This window comes from Olea europaea, unplaced genomic scaffold (genome assembly GCF_002742605.1).
Source record: "Olea europaea var. sylvestris unplaced genomic scaffold, O_europaea_v1 scaffold1031, whole genome shotgun sequence".
Classification (NCBI taxonomy): domain Eukaryota; kingdom Viridiplantae; phylum Streptophyta; class Magnoliopsida; order Lamiales; family Oleaceae; genus Olea; species Olea europaea.
The window spans coordinates 29,165-51,127 of record NW_019227643.1 but is presented as its reverse complement, the minus strand read 5'-3'; the positions used below and the strand labels follow the sequence as shown (position 1 = coordinate 51,127).

Sequence of the window (21,963 nt, the reverse complement as noted above, 5' to 3'; positions counted from 1 at the left end):
AGTCTGAACAAACATCACATTCCTATTTAAATTATGGACCAAGTATTTTATGTAAGAGTGTTTCATAAATAATTTTTACATCTTTAAATATACATGGCATCGACCCTAACAACCCTTTCGATGCATGAACATGAATATGACATATATTCCTTTTTATTTTTTTTCCAAAAAATATAAATATGACAGTATATTGGGCCCACACAACACTCACCTAACCTCCCACTGAATCTAACCTCCCTTCAACCCTTCACGAGACGGCATCTTATAGATATTCAAATATTCACTACTCTCTTTCTCTCTCTTATTTCTCTCTCATCACGGTCCTAAAATAATAATGGTATAATCATTCTCACCGGATCTATTGCTGTAAAGACAAGTCACTTTTATTTCACAACTTTTTGTGACCTAAGTTGATTCTGCCTTTTACTTTCACATTTTATTGTCCTCTCGATTCTTGAGCTCATTTGCTGCTAGTTGCCGGAAAATCGGCTTTTCGGCTTTTCGGAACTACTGAGAAGTTAAGAGCATGTTTGACAGAAATTTTAATTCAATTAACACTAATTTTTTAATCGTTATTTTACTATTTTAGTCGTTATTTTTGAATTTATTTCTCACAGATAGGACACACTTTATCTCTAATGGTCAAAAAATTAATTAACAAAATCCATACCAAACAAGTACTAAAATAGCCTATGAGAAATAAGGCAAAAAAAAAAAATTTAAAAACTCGCTTGGCTAAAATTATTAATAAATAAGTTTGATTATTTATTATATTTCTTCAAACGGATATTAAAATTTTAACACTTTAAAATTGTAATGAAGTATAAAAAATTTACTGATATGACAACCATTTTGGTAGAAAAATGAGTGTTGAATATTAATTCTTAGAAGAATGTGTGGTTAAAAAATAGGAAAAATTTATGGTATATGTGTTTAATATTTTATTGTGTGATTATGATAGAAAATAACCATGTAATAAACCATAAAATAAATTAAGAATGTCAAATAAACACATAATTTGTAGTTTCACGAGAAAATGTGGGAGAGTCACAATAATAAATTTTATAAGCATTGTATCACCTACGCATTTGATTGAAATTATACGAACTTTCAATTTTTTTCTTTGCGAATGATTCTCATACAAGTGATACTTAATACTAGTTTAAGTGACACTACAACCACTATCATAGTCAAATGAATAAAAATGCATCATATTTTTATTGGACAATGTAATAATGATTCTAAATCGGTATTAAATATTAGTTGTACTACATAAAATTATTTTATTGTGAATTCCATTTTAATTGTTAGTTAGCAAGTGTACACGCTAATAATAGAGTTAAATTTAGTCACACTGTTATGAAAATATCACGGTTTGATAACCTAAAAATTATATATTATAGACGGATGAAAGCTGCACTACAAATTTTTTACATCTAATAACGAAAACTTTTTGGCTCATAATTCTCTCAATATCCATTAACTACAAAAAAAAAAAAAAGGCTTCAAGCATGGATTTTCTGTTTTTGAAACCACGATATCCATTGCTATTATTCTTTACCAACGGAATATTAACAACCACAAATCCGTTGTTAATTTAGGGGTTCGCTGATAGTCACCAACGGATGGCGCCATAGGTAAGAGTAAACCTTTTACCAACGAGATTTTCATTAGTAAAGTGTGAATCTTTTAGCAACGAAATTTCTGTTAGTAAAAATCTTAACCAATATCAACCGACTTCCTGTTGGTAAATGTCTACTATTATATAGGTAAAAATCAATATTTATTTATTTATTGTTATTATAATTTATTTAATAATTATGCTTTTTTTTAAAAAAATAAAACTTCTAGCCAACTGAATTAAAAGGCTAAAATATTGTTTAGCCACTTATTGGGCCACAAATTTATAGAGGACAACTCCAAAGATTTTGTTGTAAACTTTCGATATAAGATAAGTGAATTACTTTTACCAACGGGTAATATTTAGTATGTCACCTACGAAATATCATTAGGTAAAAGATCCAAATGTTAAATGGTTACATGAGGCACAGAATGTCCATTGGTAAAGAGATATCATGGTTACCAATTAAAAATTTGTTGTTGATTATCGTAGTTGAAAGTGAATTACTTTGACCAACGAATAATCCGTTTCTAATTACCAACCGTTGGTAATTTTCCGTAGGTGATCCGTTGATAATTTTCCATAGATGTAAAGCTGTTTTTTAGTAGTGATTCTCCGAAGAAACAAAGGAATATAACTTCTTCTTTTTTTTACGTCAAATTTTTAAAAGCAATTTTTTTTTTGCCCTTTTTTGTAACGCTGCTTTCATATCTATTTGTAATGAATTTATTGCCTCTTTTTTTTTTTTTTTTTTCAATCTGTAATTCATTTCCGATCTAATCATTTAAAATTTCACCCTATATCTTTTTCGACTCAAATGTTATGAGGTCATTTCAAAAAAAAAAAAATTGGTTAATTATGGTAGCAGTGATAAGATATGAAAATGTTAGAAAGAGAGAGGGGCCCAACTAAAGTCTATGGCTGACCGACTTTAGAGAGGATAAGGAGAGAGCGAGAGAGAAAAGAAATATTCTCTCTTGAGCTAGGTTTCACATTAGATGGGTATTTTCTCCTAAGATTCAAACATGCAAGAAAGCAAGACTTCACTCTTCTGATGTAATCAAGTTAGGTGCTCGGTTTTCATTTTGTTTCCAGCGAAGTTACAAGAATTTTTTTTGAAGGATTTAACTACTTTCATCAAATTATTGTTTCTATCTTCTTGTTGTACATATACCAACAGTATCAGCTCTTAAATTTTGCTCAGATTTGTTCAGGTTTCTGTAGTCTCGCAAAATGATGTCTGATGATGGGATTTCTTCTTCCATTGGAGGGTTCATTCAAGATCCTACTCTAAACCCCAATCCTAACAGTTCTAATTCAAACCAGGCCAAACGGAAAAGAAATCTTCCGGGAACCCCAGGCAAGAATAGTAATTATATCACAGTTTTCTGTTTCATTTTTGTGAAATTTTTTGTTGTTGAAGTTAATTAAGATTTGGTGAATTTACATGTAGATCCAGATGCAGAAGTTATAGCACTGTCCCCAAAGTCTCTGATGGCAACAAACAGATTCATATGTGAAATTTGCAACAAGGGTTTCCAAAGGGACCAGAATTTGCAGTTACACAGAAGAGGTCATAATCTGCCATGGAAGCTTAAACAAAGAAACAACAAAGAAGTAATCAGAAAGAAGGTTTACATATGCCCTGAAAAAACCTGTGTCCATCATGACCCTTCAAGGGCACTTGGAGATCTTACAGGAATCAAGAAACATTACAGCAGAAAGCATGGAGAAAAAAAATGGAAGTGTGAAAAATGCTCCAAAAAATACGCAGTTCAGTCTGATTGGAAAGCTCATAGTAAGATTTGTGGGACGAGAGAATATAAATGTGACTGTGGAACCCTTTTCTCCAGGTACTTCAATTGAACTTCTTCACCATATATATAAAGTTCTATTTACTGCAAAATCATATATAGTATACTAAGCTAAGTTTGTCGGGACATAAATGCTCGAGATTCATGTGAATTTAATGCAATTCATAAATGACTGGCAAATTAAACTGAGTTTGGTTTGTATATATTCAACAGAAAGGATAGCTTTATCACACACAGAGCCTTTTGTGATGCATTAGCAGAAGAAAGTGCAAGATTTACTTCAGTTCCTTCTGCAAATGTGAGTTTCAGAAACGAATTGCTTAGTAATATTCAAAGTGCTGGTAGCTCGCAGTTTTCTGGCGTGTTTAGGCCAGAACTTACTGGATTAGAACATGGAAACCAGCTGAATCTGGATTTGCAAAAACCGAGGCTGCCAGTTTGGCTAGAAAATGCCAATTCTCATCTGAATTCCGTTGGAAATCCAACTGGTTCTAATGCTTTCTTGGGTTCAAGTTCAACAAGCTTGCCTGAATTGGTGCAAATGGCTTCACAGAATCAGTGGTTCGGTAGGGGCCAAGAGGTACCATTTACAGGTGGGAATTCTTCATCTTCTGCATTGAATAGGGTACTGAAAGAGGAAGAAGAAAACAAAGGAAATTTGACTGAAAACATAAGTTCATTGTATTACAACAATACCCATAATCAGCCAGAAACAAATCTACCAGCTCCTATGTCTGCTACTGCACTATTGCAGAAAGCAGCCCAAATGGGGTCAACTAGAAGCAGTTCTGCCATTTTTGGTACTGGTTTTGGACTAATGAGCTCATCTTTTTCTAGTCTTGGCAACTTCAATTCTTTTAACCAAAGCAGAAATGAAGTTCAGAATCTTGAAAAAGCTGAGAATTTGAATGGATTAATGGCTTCCTCGTGTGCTTCAACAATGTCTACTAATCGTGGAGGTGGATTTTTCCGTGGTGACATACCCACTACCCCAATAATGGGCAGTTCAAGAAATTCAGACCCTGCAATGATGATGCCAAATATTACTGGGAATCAAAACCAATCAACTGGAACTGAAGCTACAAACAGTCTCACTAGAGATTTTCTGGGAGTAGAAGGCAGTGAACATCGACAATTCTTGCAACAGAATGAGTTATCAAAGTTCGCTTTAATGGGTTCTGCAATGGACTCAAGCCATTACAGCAAAAATCACTGAGCTCTCCAAAAATGATAACTAAACAAATTTTACAGAGAAGATGAGGTAAATTCAGAAGGCGAAGCCTCCATATGCGGGACTGCACCTGGAAGATCGATAAGGGGAAGAGATCTTGTGAACTGTCAGAAGGGGGTGGGTGGGGTGGGGTCCACTGCAGGTTTGAACGAGAGATGACAAAAATTTACTTGGCAATCACAAGCTAGGCATTCGTATCACTGCATATAGAAAGTTGCCTTCTTTTTTTCACTAGGGTTTGATGGACCACTTCACTGTTAAGCCTGTGATTATTATGCAGTATATTTTTGCTCGTGGAATTTTGAATGAAAGTGAAAAATTTACCTATTAATTTCAGCCACAAGGAGAAAAAGTATGAGCAATAATGTTGTAGCTAGATTTTTTGTTGTATTCTCTTTTTAAGTTAAGAAAAGCAAGTCTTTTTTGCACTGTCTTAGCCTATATTTGCATCAATTTCTTGGCAGTATTAGGGGAGCGCCGGTGATTCCCAACAAAGGATCTTCACCTACAATTCCATGTATATATAAGTGAATTTGACCTTTCGATTACTTATAGCCCTTATTTGGCGGGGATAAAAATTAAGGTTTTAATTTAAGTTGAAATTAACAATTAATTTCAATAACACATTTATGAAATTTATCAAAATATACGAAAAATCTGATATTAATTTCCATCAATTTAGAAATGTAACCGCTTGAACCCAAGAAGTGCTATAGATCAATTATGAGATAAAAAAATCTTTTGAAAAATATCTAATGGGTCCGTCTTTTTGTGATGCTCATGAATTCTGTCATTTTTACTAAATCCCATGTTTTTATTTCATTGACTTATAGTTCAGAAAAGAAAGATAGATTGAGTTGTTAAGTTACAACTTTCTTATAAAATATCAAGCAATGAATCACAACATCTCGATTTACACGTAAATGACACCTCTACCATGCTTATTCAAAAGTTTGAGATGCTTTTCTTGCAACTATTCTTCTTGAAAATAACATGTGACAAGTCATAATATCTCCTTGCTGTCTAGCTACAATTCAATTCGACTCGTAACCATATGATCCTTGCTACATAGAATTCAATTTGACTCTCTTGGCTTCCAAACCATCCATGCTCTAGACTTGTAATCCATAATTCATATCTCACGTTAAAATCATATTTGATATTGTAAATTGACATATCCAACAATGATTAAATATAAAACAATAATAAGCGTACAAGAGCTTTACTAGACTACTTTTCTTGAGATGATTGGTACTTTTAAGATGAAATTCCAACTCTAAATATGGTATTAAGGTCGATTAAGCTCAAACGAGAAAATTGGCCTATTTAAAAAGCTTAAATAAGCAATCAAATTCCAAGATTGATGATCTCAAACGAGTCAACATCGATTAAAGATGAAATAAATAAATAAATAACATATAAGGGGTTCAAGCTAATGCCATATTCTTAACAACATTGACTTTTTAAAATAGATCATCAACTTTTAATAAGTATACAAGAAAGAGACATGCAATAAAAAGTGTAAATTATCATACCTAAACCCGACTTAAAATACTAAATAAATTGAAGCATATTTTTGTCAACCACTTTTGGATGTAAGCATTCGGATAATTCCATTTGAACGACATAGATTCTTTGTTTTAGTCACCTCGGTTCCTCAAGAATGTTGACACACCCACAAATCCACTTAATTAAAAGATTCTCTCCCAATTTTCTAGACCCTACTTCTCTAGGGAAAGTCATTATGCATCTATTCTTATAAAATTGTTTTTAATTTCAAGGTTGCTATGTGATTCTCGTCGATTGAAAAAAATTCTGTTGGACGTTGTTCCTAACAAATTGAATCAAGCTACACGAAGGTCCCGTTTGGTATTCATTTTTGTAAAAATGAGAATAAAAAATATAACTGTTGCGGGATCCACACAAGAAATAGAAAGTCAAATATGGTAACTTGATGTAATAGATATGACCAAAGAATGAGAATCCAACGGGGTTCTAAATTAGATTTCCTACTACCAAAAAGAATGACAGAAAGTTAAAATAATATTTTATTGAAAAAATGTGATTGAAAATAAGTTTGGTAAAAATTGGGTGAGATACGACTTAACCTCAACTTGGCAAAATTTAATAATCTATTGAGTGATATAACATATATAAAAGTGAATACATTGAAAAAGTATTTCTAGACCATAATATTCTTACTCATGTTAGAAATTTTCAAATTTATCCTTAAATTTAACGTGGTTTAAAGTTTATTATTTCTAATTTGTATTTTAAGTATTAAGAACAGTAATTACAGTTTTCATCATAGGAAAAAGAACATTTACAAAATCTGAAATTTTGATATGCCAAAAGATTTGCGGCGAATGGAAGGAAATATGATAACTCCTTTCTCCCAGTACAAAATCATATCCTTTATTATAGAATAAATTTTTAACCTTAATTGATTAAATGTTGACATTCATTCATTTGGTAAATTCAAAATGTATAAGGTAAACGGATCTTAATAAATAACACGATTCAGAGCTATTCGATATGCACACAAACAACATTAATTTATATACGAAACAAGGTTGGTGTATTATTGCCTTATTGGTAGGGATGTCAACAAGCTTAGCCCAGTCGATTTGCGAGTTGAAACTCGAGACTCGACCTCGAATCGAGTAAAATTAAGTCGGGCTTTTTTTCACCCGAGCCTAACCGAAATCGAGGCTCAACCTGAGCTTTCGGGTGGAGCTTGCTGAGCCATCTTTTTTTTTTTATTTTTTTTTTTTTTAATAATACATACCAAGTGTGCTGCCTTTTTTTGTGTAGCTGCCTCTTTACAATTTTTTTATTATTATTTTTTTTAACAAGCCAATGCGACGAGCCACACTTGTCGGCTCGGGCTAGCACCCCAAATGGGGCTCGACTCGAGCCTTTTTCAGGCTGAACCACGAACAACCCGAATTAACGAGCCCAATTGTCATCTCTAATTATTGGAGTGTCAATCATCATTCCTTATTATTATGCTGTATCAGTTTGGACTTTGAGTGCAATCCTATTTCTGATAAAGACAGGTTAATGTTCTTGAAATAGTGAAAATCATGTCAAGCATGAGGAGAGGTCCAAGGAATTGGGAAATTCAGGTATATTTCGGATTTATTAATTATGACCATAATTTTCTTAGATATGTGTCAATTATTATCGCATCAATGACAGTAAAAGTAAAGAGATTTGGCCAGAAAATTAAAAAATTGGTGATAACTCATTGAGCATCGTGTGAAGAAAAGATTCGCTGGATTTTTCAATTGAGGTGCCAAGGGAAATTGTTGTCGTGAGTGATGGACAATTTCCTAACATTAAAGACTTTTGTACAAAATGTTATGTCTCTATTATATGTGGCAAGCAATGCTGCTAGTGGTGGATTCAGGAAAAAATTCAAGACAGACTAATACGTATAAAAAAAAATATAAATTGCACATAAAAAAATATTTTACTTAAAATTTTTTTTTTTAATGAACATTTGGGCCGAAGGGACGGGCTGTAGCACGGTCCAGCCTGTCCCTGGATCCGCCCATGATGCTGTTGACACCTAAGCAAAATATCACACAAATGCCAAGAAGGCAATGAGACCAGCTACCACCGCCTCAATTGACTTCAATTCCAAGGAGTTGAGAGCAGAGTCCAATGCTCGTCGACAACTACCTTTTTCAAAGTGGTTTCACTCCATGTAGACTTGTCATACATTCTATCCAAGGTGATCCGCAGGAACTCTAAGCCACATTGGATGGGCCTCAAAAGTCCGAGGCAATTAGAGTTCAAAGCCTAATGTCATACCAATTGTAGTCTTAAAATATGAGCGACGTGCAATGTGATTGATGTGAGCCATGAATTTCTCCAACTCAATGGATAAGCCCGTGGATTACTGGTAACTTGAAGGAAAAGTATAAAGCTACTCGACGTCGATTCCTCATTGTGATAGAGTTAATTAATTTTGCTTCAACTTTTCTCTTCACTCTTGTCGGTTCCTCGATCATTTTATGGTGATTGACCGACGTAAAAACACAAATCCAAAAAAATCAGTACATTCCCTATGCCATGCTCTATTATTTCTATTTAAAAGTCACAATTTCTATACTCAATTATGATACAGAATTCATAATTAATCTTGTCACATCTTGTTATTCTCTAAAATTCCTTTATCATATAATGCTGACATACCCCGCTACGGTCCCACATAAAACTGGTACAGCAAATTCTATTTTCGAATTTTGTCTCCATGATATTTCTAAATTATATATCCTTAGGTTCATATCAGCATATGGTTTAAAGATTCACTTATAGTAACTATGTTAATTATTCTTCAGAGACTTGAGTCTTGTTAAGCTATCATTAGCAACTAGTTGAGCAATTAAATAACACAATAAATCACGTCTTCCCTAGAATTCGTTATCATTTTTGTCGAACAAAATGGCATTTAGTTCGATTTTAACAAGGTTTAAGTCATTTCTCTAACACTAAATCTAAATCTGCAGTCTTCTGCTAAGAGACAGCATCAGACATGAAAAATATCAATTGTACAGCTTAGAAGGCACTAGATAGAACATTCACAACTTTGACATGCAAATTTATCACAACCGTACAAGAACAAGAATTCACATACATAGAACTATATAATGTACATGTAATGTTTTCATAATATGCACATGAGCCTAAGAACAGGGATGTAAACAAATTAAAAGTTCGAACAAAAAGCCAAAAACTACATGCAATATAATAAAAGTAATTTGGGCCTGCAACTTGTGCGGCTGTTATGCTTGTTCGATCACGTTAATACACAAAACGACATGTATAACTCTCCTCGAACCTTGGCTCAGAGAATAATGTGAGCATGCAGGATCAGATAAACAATCTGGTTAATAGAAGTGAATTAGACACAGCATAAATGAGCATTTTATTCATTTCTTTTGCCCCAAAGATGCCTATACAAGCTACGAGATTAGGATTCAACAAAGATATATTTTGGGAATAATCCAGAAATTACCATTTTATGACTCATCTGAGAAGGATTTTCATTAGTTGAAGTTCTCAATATATTAGAGATTGAAATGTTTTACAACTTCTCTTTCACCTTTAACTTTAATTTCCCAAACTGCACATTTTCAAAATAACAGGTAACTACAAACTTAATACAAAATCGATGCGAATTATGTGTATCAATGCAAACACCACAACAGCATGATAAATTGAAGAGTAGCGACAAGAATATATATACACATAAAATAATATCAAGCATTAAAAAATTTGAAAGCTTCTTTTCTAAGGGAGAGACGGGGGAAATTCACGACATCCCATTCCAACACATAAAGCAAAACATTGCTTTCCCCGATCTATTTCTTTAAACATAACGTATGTTATCTTATCTCTGTATGTTCAATATTTTGAAAATGTCAGCATCTGCATGAAGCCATAAACTCGCACCTTATTTACTGTAGCACTGTGCTTGCAAGATATACTATTGGTCAGAGTGCCATCAGGAGACAAAAAATAAAGAAAGAAAGAAGGAAGATTTCCATGGAAGAAAAGTCCATCTCCGATTCCCATTTTCCTCCAGGAATCAGATTTCATCCATCTGAGGAAGAACTGATTATTTATTACTTGCAGAAGAAAGTAAAGTCTCTTCCACTTCCAGCAAACCTGATGGCTGATATAGAGCTTTATAAGTATAACCCTTGGGAGCTAACCAGTTTGTTCTCTACCTATTTCATTTTTATTTTTTTTTAAAAGATCAGATAGAGTATTCAATTTTCAGGATATTATAATTCTTTTTATTTTTGGTTTTTGAAACATACAGGGAAGGCTGTGTTTGGAGAAGATGAATGGTACTTTTTCACCCCAAGGGATAGGAAGTACCCAAATGAGGGAAGACCCAATAGAACAGCGGCTTCAGGTTACTGGAAGGCCACTGGCACTGATAAGTCAATTGTCGGTTCTTCCGGATCAGGCAGGATAGGGGTTAAAAAAGGCATTGTCTTCTATAAAGGTAAACCACCAAAAGGGGTCAAGACAGATTGGATCATGACCGAGTACAGACTGCCTGGCACGACATATAGACCGTTAAGGTCTAAAGGGTCCATGAGGGTAAGCAAATTCACATTTAACATTGATTGCCAATTACCTATTCTTTCATATAAACCTCCATTATTTACTGAAACTGATTATCTATAAAAGCTATTTTGTGAGCACAAATTAGTTTTCCAACTTAACTCAAGCACCTAAAGTCACACCAGAAGCATATCATTATGACAATGATTATTGAGTATGAAATGCGTAGGACATTCGGTTATACATGCAATTTTCAACGGTCTAGTCAATCAAAATCTACTTATTTTATGAAGCAAATTTTTGGAGACCTATCTTAGCTCTGAACACAAACAGCTTAAAGTACTAAATTCTTCAGCTACCAAAATTGTTCTATGCCATGTGGTCCATAATTTTCAATATCCACATTGGATAATGAAATGTGTAGGCATATGATTACATATCATAGATTATGCGAATATGTATTCAAGAGTAAGAAATCATGCATAATGGAAAGATCGTCATTTGTATGCAGCTGGATGACTGTGTATTATGCCGCGTTCGACAGAAAGGCAACAAGTCAAAGAATGAACAGGAGGTCCAACAGAATCCTAGTGAACTTCTGGAGTACCTTCCTAGGATTGAGAAGCTCCCTTCAGTCTATATAGATGATGGCAGAGACATGATTGCAGATTACTTTTTATCAAATGGCTCTCACCTAATAGCTTCCTTATTCAACGAACATGACCCAACAAGTGAAACTATTCCTACAGCAACCTTTCAAAGCAACGGCATTGAAACAATTAACAGTCACAGGATGGGAACAATAAATACTTGGGAAACAAATTCTTGTTTCATAGTTTCTTCAATTCACTATCAGGCCAACCTAACATGGAAGATCGGTGTATGAATTTTCAGCTACTTATAAAAATGATTTATAATGAACACAAAGATGAGGACCTTCTATCAGGAAACATGGTAGCTGCAGAAGATACAAACTTAAACATTCAACATATGTCCGGAGGAGGCAAGATCAGCTCTAATCAGTCAAATGTCATCATGAACTTGCAGCATCTTGATAGGCCAACAGTATCCGAAAATTTCTTCACTGACAGAAATTTCACCCCAAAAGGAAATTGTTATTGACACCAGTTTGCAGTAAAAAAGCTATATCCTTGAACATCATATATTTACACCTTCAATAAGATGCCAAAAAGCATATCGTGCAATAAACCCACAGCATCATCAACTATTAATACTATCAGATTATGTAATTAATGCTTATAAGTCTTTGTGTTACGTGTATATACTTAATAAATAATTAAACATTCTATTTTCTAAAATTTTTATCGCTATATTTTAGTTGTAATGTTAATACATGAATAATTTCACGAATGCTTAGAATCTCACAAAAAAAAAAGAAAAAAAAAGGTGTATTTTAATTTGTTATTTCTTCTTTTATTTTAGTTTTTATCTCTCATCTTCGGTTTCCAACTGCCAATACTGCAATGTACTAAATTACAATGTCGTGAATCCTTAAAAGAGTAGGTCAAAATAATGTTTCATGAAACAAATGTGTCTGGTGAAGCCTGAGTCCTTTTATTGAATTTGACTAGCTCAGTCATAGAAAACATGTAATGGCCAAAGAGAAAAGCCATGATTTTCATTTAGGATTTTGTCCACCAGAAGCAACAGAAGTTCGTATATTAAGAACAAGTTGTAGAACGTTTTTGTTAGGATATTTGACAAATGAAATAACAAATATCCATTTGTCCCCACCATTTTCGAAAGCATATTGGATATGTCCTGCTAGTTAAATGATCCATGACTCGTAAGTAAAATGGTTCTCTTACTTCATCTAAAGCAAAAATGCGGCTCGATCAAGCATATAATTCACTAGATAGAGTAATATTTATGCGGCATTAAGAATAAAAGGGAGAAGGAAACTGCATTTGGTGCACCATGTTAGACCGTACTAAAAATTAAGATTAAAATTAGAATGGATACTAGTAGGTGGTTGGTATTATGGTGGGTTAAGCCACGTAATATTCTTGATCTTTTAGTTAAAAAAAAAGTAAAATTTATATTATTTATTTTATCAGGTCTAAGACCATCTTCACCCTCCGCATTGAGTTAAATGGTTGATAGTGTAAAATACATACATACATACATACATACATACATATATATATATACATATATATGTATATATATGTATATATATATGTATGTTTTTTACACTATCAACCATTAAACTCAATGCGGAGGGTGAAGATGGTCTTAGACCTGATAAAATAAATAATATAAATTTTACTTTTTTTTAACTAAATGTTGACTAAAAGATCAAATATTATCCACCTTAATCCACCATAATACAATCCACTTTCGACTTTCCATTATAATTTTACACTAAATTCTTTCAAAAATCTAATATGGTGCACCAAACACAATCTTAGTCTTGGCTCTAAAACATCTAAGATATATGAGATGGAAGGTATAGAAATATACAATTGAACCAATTGGATTAATCGTACTCAATGATAATTACAGGTAAAACATAAACAGGTTGAGCAATCTAGATTGTGCAGGTTATGAAGCTGCAACAATGTACATATGGATTAGCACCTGTGGATCGCTTTGCAATCTAAGATATTACTACTCCAGTAGTGATTATAAAGCGAAGCCATTGAATGCAGGGGGATAGAAGAGGCTTAGCGCCTAGCGGAGACTAGACAGATGTACGTATAGGATGACCATCATTGTTTCAGGCACATATATTTGTCATAATGCTTGTAAAATCCTTTGAATTTGAAAACTTCTTGATCAGAAATGAACTCAACAAACTAGAATAAATACTTTCCATTTAGAAAAGAAGGCTGTTCATTCACGGAAAAAGATGACCGTTACTATGACGATATACCAGTAACAAATTATATCAATGAGAACTAGTTGAAACAAAAGTAGTAGTCTTCATTCTTCAAGTCTAGTTAATTTATGATAATTTCAAAGATAAGGATTGATGCATCAAACATACAGGTGCTCAAGAAAACCTCCAGGTCACAATCCACCAATGAGGTACGAACATCTTCTAAATCATTCATTTCAGTATACTGCATAAGATTGAAGAAGCATGCTATTAGAAAAAAAATTTGGTAAAAAAGATTCTGTTAGGTCAACGATTTAATAATTTCATAAGCAGAGATTTTAGTTTTTAAGCAGTGTAGGTAAATTTTAGACGATTTTGGCTTGCCAAATCCAAGCTTCCCCAGACATCAGTCTCAGTCTGTGAGAATCCCTGTAATTTAATTGCTTAGTGTTCACACTTGTTTACATAAGCAAGATAAGGATTGAAGATAATTTCAAAGATCCTTTCATGCATCAAACATACAGGTGCTCAGAAAAACTGGAGATCACAATCCACCAATGATGTACGAACATCTTCTAAATCATTCATTTCAGTATACTGCATAAGATTGAAGAAGCATGCTATTAGAATAACAATTTGGTAAAAAAGATTCTGCTAGGTCAACAATTTAATAATTTCACAAGCAAAGATCTTAGTTTTTAAGCAGAATAGTTAAATTTTATTGTCTTGCCACCTCCAGCTTGCCCAGACATCAGTCTCAGTCTGTGAGAATAGCTGTAATTTAATTGTTCAGTGTTCACTCTTGTTTACATAAGCAAGCATTTATCAAATGCAAAGCATATAAAAATATGTAGTGCAGCTGCACATACACACAGCAAAGGCTGAGTAAGACATACACTAAAACTAATAATCACTTCCTTTTCAAATCGAAGTACATGTTGATATTTGCAATGTTGATAATGCAATGATATAATTCATTAAACATCACAGTTGTTATGGAAGGCAGTAAGTACATGAAGCACCACAAAATCCAAAGCAGTGAGACATGATATGTAACATGAATCTTAAATCATGCTTACAAATGAAAAGACAGAAGCTCACTTGTACAAATAGGAAGCAATTCCTGGGATATTGCACAGAAGAATGATATCCATGCAGAAGTTTCGACTGGACCTTATCTGTAAAAAATAACTTCAAAATAAAAAATCAATACAACGAGAATGTCAATTTGAAGTTAATACAGTTTTAAATTTATGTTTTAAGAAAATTATTTATACATACCTTGAAAATTGTTTCTTTTAGTCTAAAATTAGTATTTTTAGGTCCATTGTTGCCCTATCCACCTGAAGGAACGATGGAAATGGGTGAAATAACCTGTTCAGGACTGTTAAGCAAGTAGTTTTTTATAGTGAAAAATTTGTTTCAGACCTTTGTATCAATTTCGTCAATCAATGGAACCAGCCTGTCCAATTCCTGAACTCAGGTAGAAAAGGGCAAAAATGTAAGAAAATCAGGCTCAGAATTCTTCATACGGTAACAAATAAGAAACATAATGCAACCAACAAACCTCATTCATATCAGCATCCAAATTCTTAGGTGTATCCAGACCTTCTGATATTATGTCTTAACCTTGATCCAGCAGGAAATCAAATTCAAACACTGGAAATATTGAACTTTACCTGGGTAGGAAATTGTGTAAGAGAAAGTAAATGGATCAGGCAAGTTACATACCTGCTTTATCTTCCGCATTTCATAGTCATGCCTGAATTGATTCGACTTTTTGCTTTTATGAAAGAAATCATCATCAAACTGTCCATCTGACATTTCATTTGTAAAGTTTATGACAAATTCAATAATAGAAAGACAGCCAGTTATATTTTTATGAGATGTTGAAGCCCCCCAGCCTCCAGTTTGTTTCACTTTGGTTCCATCAGGTATTGCTTGAATTCTCTCCGGAAGTGCAAGAACCAGTTCCTTACGAACTTCTAGTTCTTCGATCACGAGCCCTTTGACCTGTTAACAAAGTAATCATCATCAGAACTTGAACTTTGTGAGACAAAATAAGCAGCAATACCTGTCGACTGACCAGAGACGTCTGACACTTGCTGAGTTCAAAAGCTCTTAAAAGAGCTTTCCATGAGGTGAAAATATATCTTTGTGTACGCAATTTCTTGTAACTTTCAATGGGGGGAAAATTAAAAGGAGGAGAAGGAGAAGAAGAAGAAGAGGAGGAGGAGGAGGAGCAGAGATAGAAGATTAAAGTATTCCTTTCCGAATTCATCGTTCCCGCTCAATTACATTTATTTTCACCTCAGAGAAGAGAAACAAATTTGACAAATTCTAGAATTAAGTAATTGATCTCCCATGACTCAAAAAGGAGAATAGTAAAATAATAGCATGAAAACAATTCATAAACAGTTCATACATTAATTCCAAGTGTACTCATCTCCTCCATCACGTAGACATATATCAATTAATTATTCCATTTCAACCAAATTGATCCTAATTAATTATCAGCATAACAAGAAGATGTCATAGACCTTCGATGCTTGAAAGCACAATTAATAAACATATACACAATGCAATAAAAGTTGGACTTAATGTTAGTGAATGAATACTGAATTAACAAGTACCAGATGGAAAAATTGGATTTACGTATACAGTATATGCAACATACCATATTTTCGCGTACCGTATATATAACATACCGTATATGCAGCTTACCGTATTTGCAGTGAACTTGGATATTACCCAATATAGCAAATTAAATTGAAATAAACTCAACAAATTAATCTACTTAGCCAAAATACAACAAATTAAATTTCAATAAACAGAACAAGTAAACTAATTAGCAAAAGAAAGAAAAAATTTTAACCGATGCTTGTATGAAAACAATTTTCTTAAAATAGATTCGTCCCCTTGTCATAGGTACTCGAGATTTAATTTGAACGTCTTCCAAGATACAATGGAGAAACTGTAGAATTTGAGCACCTCAAACACTATTCCGTCAAACATAATTTGTGTATGAACAATATCACCAACTGTATAACTATGCTGTATGCAAACTAAAATATGGAGAAACCATATTCTATAAATTATGCAGAAAACTGTATGCTGTATTGGTTTTTCTCTTCTTTTTCCTCTTGTGTGGAATAGTAGATAGAAACCGAGTTGAATATATATAGGCTCAACACCATGAATGCCATTAACTCATATATAATGGCAATGAATATTGAAGTTTCGACAGTTTTGGAATTCAAACGGTCAGTTAGAGGAAAAAATTAGCAAAATATAGGTTCTTTTAAGGGGGCAATTTCCACGTCCGAAGCTTATTTTGGTTCGATTTGCCCCTCTGCGCATGCACGAAGAGAGAGCCTCTATGCTACACATGATCACACCATTCCAAAGTGCAATCCTATTTAAGATGATATTTGTTTTCATAATTTTCCTATGTGAGATGACCTTAAATGGTTTCCTTCCAACAAAATAAATTCCTTTTAATTGACACATTTTGAGCTCCAATTTTTCATTCACTCAAACATCATTTTTGACAAGTAAATACATGATTTCGATATTCTTACGGAGGAGAACACAAATCAATCTTGAACTTCCAAAATAACCAACCGAGTCCCACTCAAATTTTGCACCAAAGTTAGCCACTCAACCCCTTTTTTTCCAACAATAAACATATAAAAAAAAAATCCATAAAGTGAATCACCTAAAAACACAAAAGGAGAAAGTGCAAAGAGAAGGAAAAAAACACACTAACTCTTTTCTGAGCAAGTTTCTGCAACTTCGGGGCTTCGTCCATAAGCCTGGCCTTAGTTCGCCGTACCTTAGCATTCATCGCCACCACAGCCGCCCTGTTTATCTCCATAGCTGCCATCTCAGATTTCTGTTCGTTAAAGAGAAAGTTGATGACCAAATTATGGACCAAATAACGAAAAATATAAATCACGATTATGGGGAAAAAACTACATGCAGGACGGCCACAATTTGGGACTCAAATGAGCTGTAGAGGCGGGCAAAGGTATCATCGGAGGAGGCATTCTGCGAACGTTGTTCTTCGATATCATACTATTCGTATTTCTTGTAGATGGAATCGACCCTGAAAAGAATGTCAATCACAATCATTTCGCCCCTTTTCACAAGCTTCTTGTTATTTTTTTTATTTTTTTTGGGGATTGACAAATTCGCTGTAAGGGAAGAGAAAATCAGAGAATCGTTGTGGACAGGGAGAAGAACAAGGGCTTTTTTCTTCTGATTCTGCCATTGTTTGCTTCTCTCAGACGAAGGGTTCACCGTTAATAGCTGTTTATGTTTGGGGGGTCGCGGGAAAAAGTACAGTTTCCCTCATTTGGGTATTAACGGCAGCATGGAATTTTTGTCAATAGCCTGTTTAGGAACATTGCATTATTGGGCCTCAGCGTATTACGTAGTTAACATGTTAGTATTTAATTTTTAAATATAGCAAGTTAGTCCTCATAATTTTCCAGCCATGGCCATGATAGAAATTAAAATTGCGTAGCTACATCAGCTTTACTATTTCCCATCAGCATAGAGAAGCAAATAGAGCAACAGACTTTCTATCCCGACTAGGGGGCGGATGGACTCACGAAAAGGTACATGCACCTAGATCAAAATCCTAGCTTGTTAAAAGGTATTATTCGTATAGATAAACTTGGTTTTCCCAACATTAGGCAACAGTAGAGAGGTTGTTGTGGCAATCTTGACTTTACTAGTGTATTGATAGCTAGTTAATGCTTATTTTGTTTTGTTGATTTTGTTACCAGGGTTTTCTCCGCCATAAGCGAGGGGTGATTGAATAAAGAGTAAACTTTTCATAAATAAAAAAAAGAAAGAAAGAAAAAAAGAAAAACAGTTTGTTTGTAAATAAATAGAAATGAACCGTAAAGTAGTGTGTATTTCACAGCATTCTCTACATATGCCAGCAAGTTCACAGCAAGAAGATCATTCATGCCAGCATGTTCATAGCTAATATATAATAAACATAAATTTTGCTATTTGTATATAAAAATGGTACATAAACGATTATCGAAAATGATTTGGAGGGAAGAGATTTGATAAAAAAGTTAATTGTATTTTAAATCGACAAATAATAGAATGCCATATAGACATTATGTAATTTCTTATGTAAATTTTGATGTACATATAGCAAAGTTCAATAAACATTACTTAGAGCAGCTGTTATACCAATGTGCAAAAATTCTTCTCAAGATGAGGGAGAAAATGACAGATTTCCATTAACAAAAAACCAGAGGATTATTTTAGGATTCAACCAGGATTATACAGCAGTTATATTGACAAGAACTTATTATAATAAATCGTTAAAACAATTTCTGGTACTGAAAATCAAGTAGGGAAAAATTAAAAAAGCTGGAAAAACTCCATCTACGTCTGTTTTTTGATGATAGAACAAAGGATGTCTGTCCAACCTCAACTTTTCCCAGTAAATTTGTTCCATCATGAAGGAAGTTCTTTCACCAGGAAATATTGGTCTTCAGCTTTGGAATGAGGACAAGCAGATTAGCTTTCAAATGCTTCTCCACTCATGTAATGTTTGCGTACCATTTTTTTGTACTCTGCAATTCAAAAAAATTCTTTAACGTTTCAGATTGAAATTTCTCACATTGATTACAAGAAACCTTCTCAACGATGTATTTGCAACTACTCGATGTTGAATAACAAGAACAGAATCTTACCAGAATTTTAGATATTAAGATTTGAGCAAAACTCGTGTCAATATGATGTCAAAACTGATTTGGACATCTTACATTCATACATGCAGCATCAAGAATTATAGAAGTACTAGTCCTTGCATTATGAAAGAAAATATTAAAGAGAAATTAGCCTACCTTCCTGGTTCTTCCAAAGTGAAGCAGCGGAATTGTTCAGAGGACTCTCGATATTGGGTTCTGCATGCAACAACTAAAAGGTGAGACGAAAGAAGAATGCACCAGGGACAAAATGATTGACAGTAACAATTATCCCGACCTCCTAATAGACTCTGGATGGATAAAAGAATGGTTCTGCAATCATATGCCGAAGACCATTTATCCTGTAAGCATTTGAAAACTTTGTTATTGACTTCAAAAGAAGGAAAACATAGTAAAGATTCCTAAACAGACTCAAAAAAGACAACCACTTCTGAACTCTATGAGAATAGATAATTTATAAATGAATTATAACGCAAAATGTTTATGAGATATATTCAGATTGAGAACGTAATCCACATCAAACCCAATCTATGTATTCAAGTTCGGCAAGAACACAAAGGACAGACATACAAAAATTCTTAAAACTTAATTTGACCTGAAGAATGTCTAAGCAAATATTCCCATGGTGGTCTACATTTGGATGGAAGCACATTGTCTGAAACTTAACTTGAGGAGGCTTGAAAGGATAATCAAGGGGAAAGTGCAATGACAATTTGTAAGACAGACCCTCATAGATAGTTCCTTTGCCACCCTCGATTGTGCCAATCCAAGTAAATATGCTCTCCCCTTCAGGAAATGCAGATACTCCAAGATCACCTCCAGTCATCTGTACAAATTTCTTACATGTCAGATGATCACCAGATGAAAATTATAACCATATTATTCAACCATCACAGAGATCTGCCTCATATTCATGCAATTTCGATAACTGTAAGTGATAATAGTATTTTTATTGCTTAAGATAAGATTGTTAAAATGCATCTGCTGAATGATATAACAGTCAATCTCCTGGAAATAACGCAATGACAAAAGCCAGTCATTTTCTTCCCTTAAGTAGTGCTAGAAGCTACAGGGACATCACCTTTTTCCCGTCTGAACTAGAAGGTTGGTTCTGTAAGCATACAGATACGCTCCTTTTCAAAATTTTCAATGAAAGAAAAAACTTCATGCCAATTCTACAGCTTATTATATAACAATACATTCTCAAAACAGTTCCGAACATGAGGGGCAGATAATAAAATCAACAATAGAATGCCCAATGAATCTCTCACTAGAAGCAAACAGAGAAGTATAGTCATCCGAGTTCACAGTGTTGTGAGATTAGAGGGAATGAGTTCAAGGCAAATAATTAAACAAAAGAGATGGTCCATGACCAAGTATTTAAATTCAGCTTGAAACTATAACATAATAATCTAAATTTGTCATTGCTTTTCTCCCCATTTATCTAAATCGTTTCTATAGGAGTATTGGCTAAATAACCAAGTCCTCAAATGGATTTAAATCATAGCTCTGCTTTATCATTTTGTTTCTACCTCTTTATCCATCAACTTATTTGTTCATTACTTCTATATGTCGTCCAATTGAAACCAAACTTAAATCAACAAATTTATCCAAAAAAAGGTGAGCAGCACATAATAAAATTAAAACCAAGTGCAGATAATTGAGCTTTATATAAATTTGATTGACACATACCATGAGAGCCATCAGCTCCTTCTGCAACCTGAAAATACATTAAAAAGGCATAAAGCTCGATTAAATTTCTCGGAACAGGAAGCAAAAAAAGCAATCGATAGATTCGATTAAAAAACGCAGATAAGAACCAAGAATTGGACCTCTGTGTAACAGAATTTTTATCAACAGAATTAGGAGACGCCTTGACTTGCTTGGATGGAGTGGGTGATGACTGCTGCTCTTGATGATATGTAGGAGCGTCATCATCGTTTCGAACCTCCATCTCCGTATCTTTCCAAATAAAAAACCAATCCTTTATTGATTTTCTGCGTATCTAATTGAAGAATAAAACAACTGTTGGTAAAATTGGATGAATCAATCAGCTTTTGGAGTCTGAATTCTGGGCTGATTTTATTGTTCTGTATGGCGATGTACTGAGACTATTCTTGAGGAATTTATGGTGCAATTATTAACAGATCACAGGAGAGAGAACCAGAAAGTGGATAATGCGCTTTTGGGTCGATGAAGAATACGCACTTGGCTAAGATTAAAAGAAATTAGTTTTAAGTTTATAATAAGTATTAAAGAAAACAATTTTATTTAAATTATGAATTTATTTAGAAGTAGAATAAACTTATCCTTGCACAGCCAAACGTGCTACAACACTGGCTCAATTATTTATGACAATATTCAAGATTACCAATAATTCAAAAAAGTATCAACAAATTTAGAGAAGCACTATTGATATTCAAATCATTTTTTAAAAGATTGATACTGATGTTTAGTAAATCTTATAATGAACTCTGTGTCCACTCCAGTTCTGTCCCTTTTGTGGAATGGTGAGAAAACGGAAGCTTTCTAGCCTACGTGGAGGGATCCGACAAGGCTACCCAATTGATAATTTACAACGCGAAATCTTTTTCTCTAACTAACGAACACATGAGTTGTGTGTCAAATAT

General features: G+C 33.7%; 3 protein-coding genes and 1 pseudogene across 6 annotated transcripts; 2 read left to right on the top strand and 2 right to left on the bottom strand.

The window, feature by feature from the left end:
- Positions 1–2,538: 2,538 nt before the first annotated feature.
- On the top strand, positions 2,539–5,095 carry LOC111372809 (protein indeterminate-domain 9-like). Of its 4 annotated transcripts, none has more exons than XM_022995211.1 (4): positions 2,539–2,685; positions 2,836–2,981; positions 3,075–3,474; positions 3,649–5,095. In XM_022995211.1, exons 2-4 carry the CDS (start codon positions 2,855–2,857, stop codon positions 4,649–4,651), a joined length of 1,530 nt encoding a protein of 509 aa, XP_022850979.1. In that variant the 5' UTR covers positions 2,539–2,685; positions 2,836–2,854; the 3' UTR covers positions 4,652–5,095. The 4 variants fall into 4 exon arrangements, with proteins under 4 accessions (XP_022850979.1, XP_022850980.1, XP_022850981.1 ...); XM_022995212.1 differs by having other exon boundaries at positions 2,826–2,981; XM_022995213.1 differs by having other exon boundaries at positions 2,539–2,690.
- Positions 5,096–10,174: 5,079 nt separating this feature from the next.
- LOC111372807 (NAC transcription factor 29-like) lies at positions 10,175–11,639 on the top strand. Its single transcript, XM_022995209.1, has 3 exons — positions 10,175–10,394; positions 10,503–10,789; positions 11,265–11,639. The coding sequence occupies exons 1-3, from the start codon at positions 10,223–10,225 to the stop codon at positions 11,637–11,639; spliced, it is 834 nt and encodes a 277-aa protein (XP_022850977.1). The 5' UTR covers positions 10,175–10,222.
- Positions 11,640–11,703: 64 nt separating this feature from the next.
- LOC111372808 lies at positions 11,704–18,079 on the bottom strand (annotated as a pseudogene).
- A 759-nt stretch (positions 18,080–18,838) lies between these two features.
- On the bottom strand, positions 18,839–21,555 carry LOC111372806 (probable ubiquitin-conjugating enzyme E2 C). Its single transcript, XM_022995208.1, has 6 exons — positions 21,166–21,555; positions 21,026–21,053; positions 19,929–20,159; positions 19,611–19,674; positions 19,472–19,531; positions 18,839–19,198 (listed from the first exon to the last, which is right to left on the bottom strand). Exons 1-6 carry the CDS (start codon positions 21,285–21,287, stop codon positions 19,143–19,145), a joined length of 561 nt encoding a protein of 186 aa, XP_022850976.1. The 5' UTR covers positions 21,288–21,555; the 3' UTR covers positions 18,839–19,142.
- Between the last annotated feature and the right edge of the window lie 408 nt (positions 21,556–21,963).

Coding starts and splice junctions, on each gene's coding strand:
- LOC111372806 (XM_022995208.1), bottom strand. CDS start 21,287: ATGGAGGTTCGAAACGATGATGACGCTCCTACATATCATCAAGAGCAG. Junction 20,160..21,025: donor AGGAGCTGATGGCTCTCATG/GTATGTGTCAAT, acceptor AAATTTGTACAG/ATGACTGGAGGTGATCTTGG. Junction 19,675..19,928: donor TTTGCTTAGACATTCTTCAG/GTCAAATTAAGT, acceptor AAATGCTTACAG/GATAAATGGTCTTCGGCATA.
- LOC111372809 (XM_022995211.1), top strand. CDS start 2,855: ATGATGTCTGATGATGGGATTTCTTCTTCCATTGGAGGGTTCATTCAA. Junction 2,982..3,074: donor AAATCTTCCGGGAACCCCAG/GCAAGAATAGTA, acceptor ATTTACATGTAG/ATCCAGATGCAGAAGTTATA. Junction 3,475..3,648: donor TGTGGAACCCTTTTCTCCAG/GTACTTCAATTG, acceptor TATATTCAACAG/AAAGGATAGCTTTATCACAC.
- LOC111372807 (XM_022995209.1), top strand. CDS start 10,223: ATGGAAGAAAAGTCCATCTCCGATTCCCATTTTCCTCCAGGAATCAGA. Junction 10,395..10,502: donor TAACCCTTGGGAGCTAACCA/GTTTGTTCTCTA, acceptor TGAAACATACAG/GGAAGGCTGTGTTTGGAGAA. Junction 10,790..11,264: donor GGTCTAAAGGGTCCATGAGG/GTAAGCAAATTC, acceptor ATTTGTATGCAG/CTGGATGACTGTGTATTATG.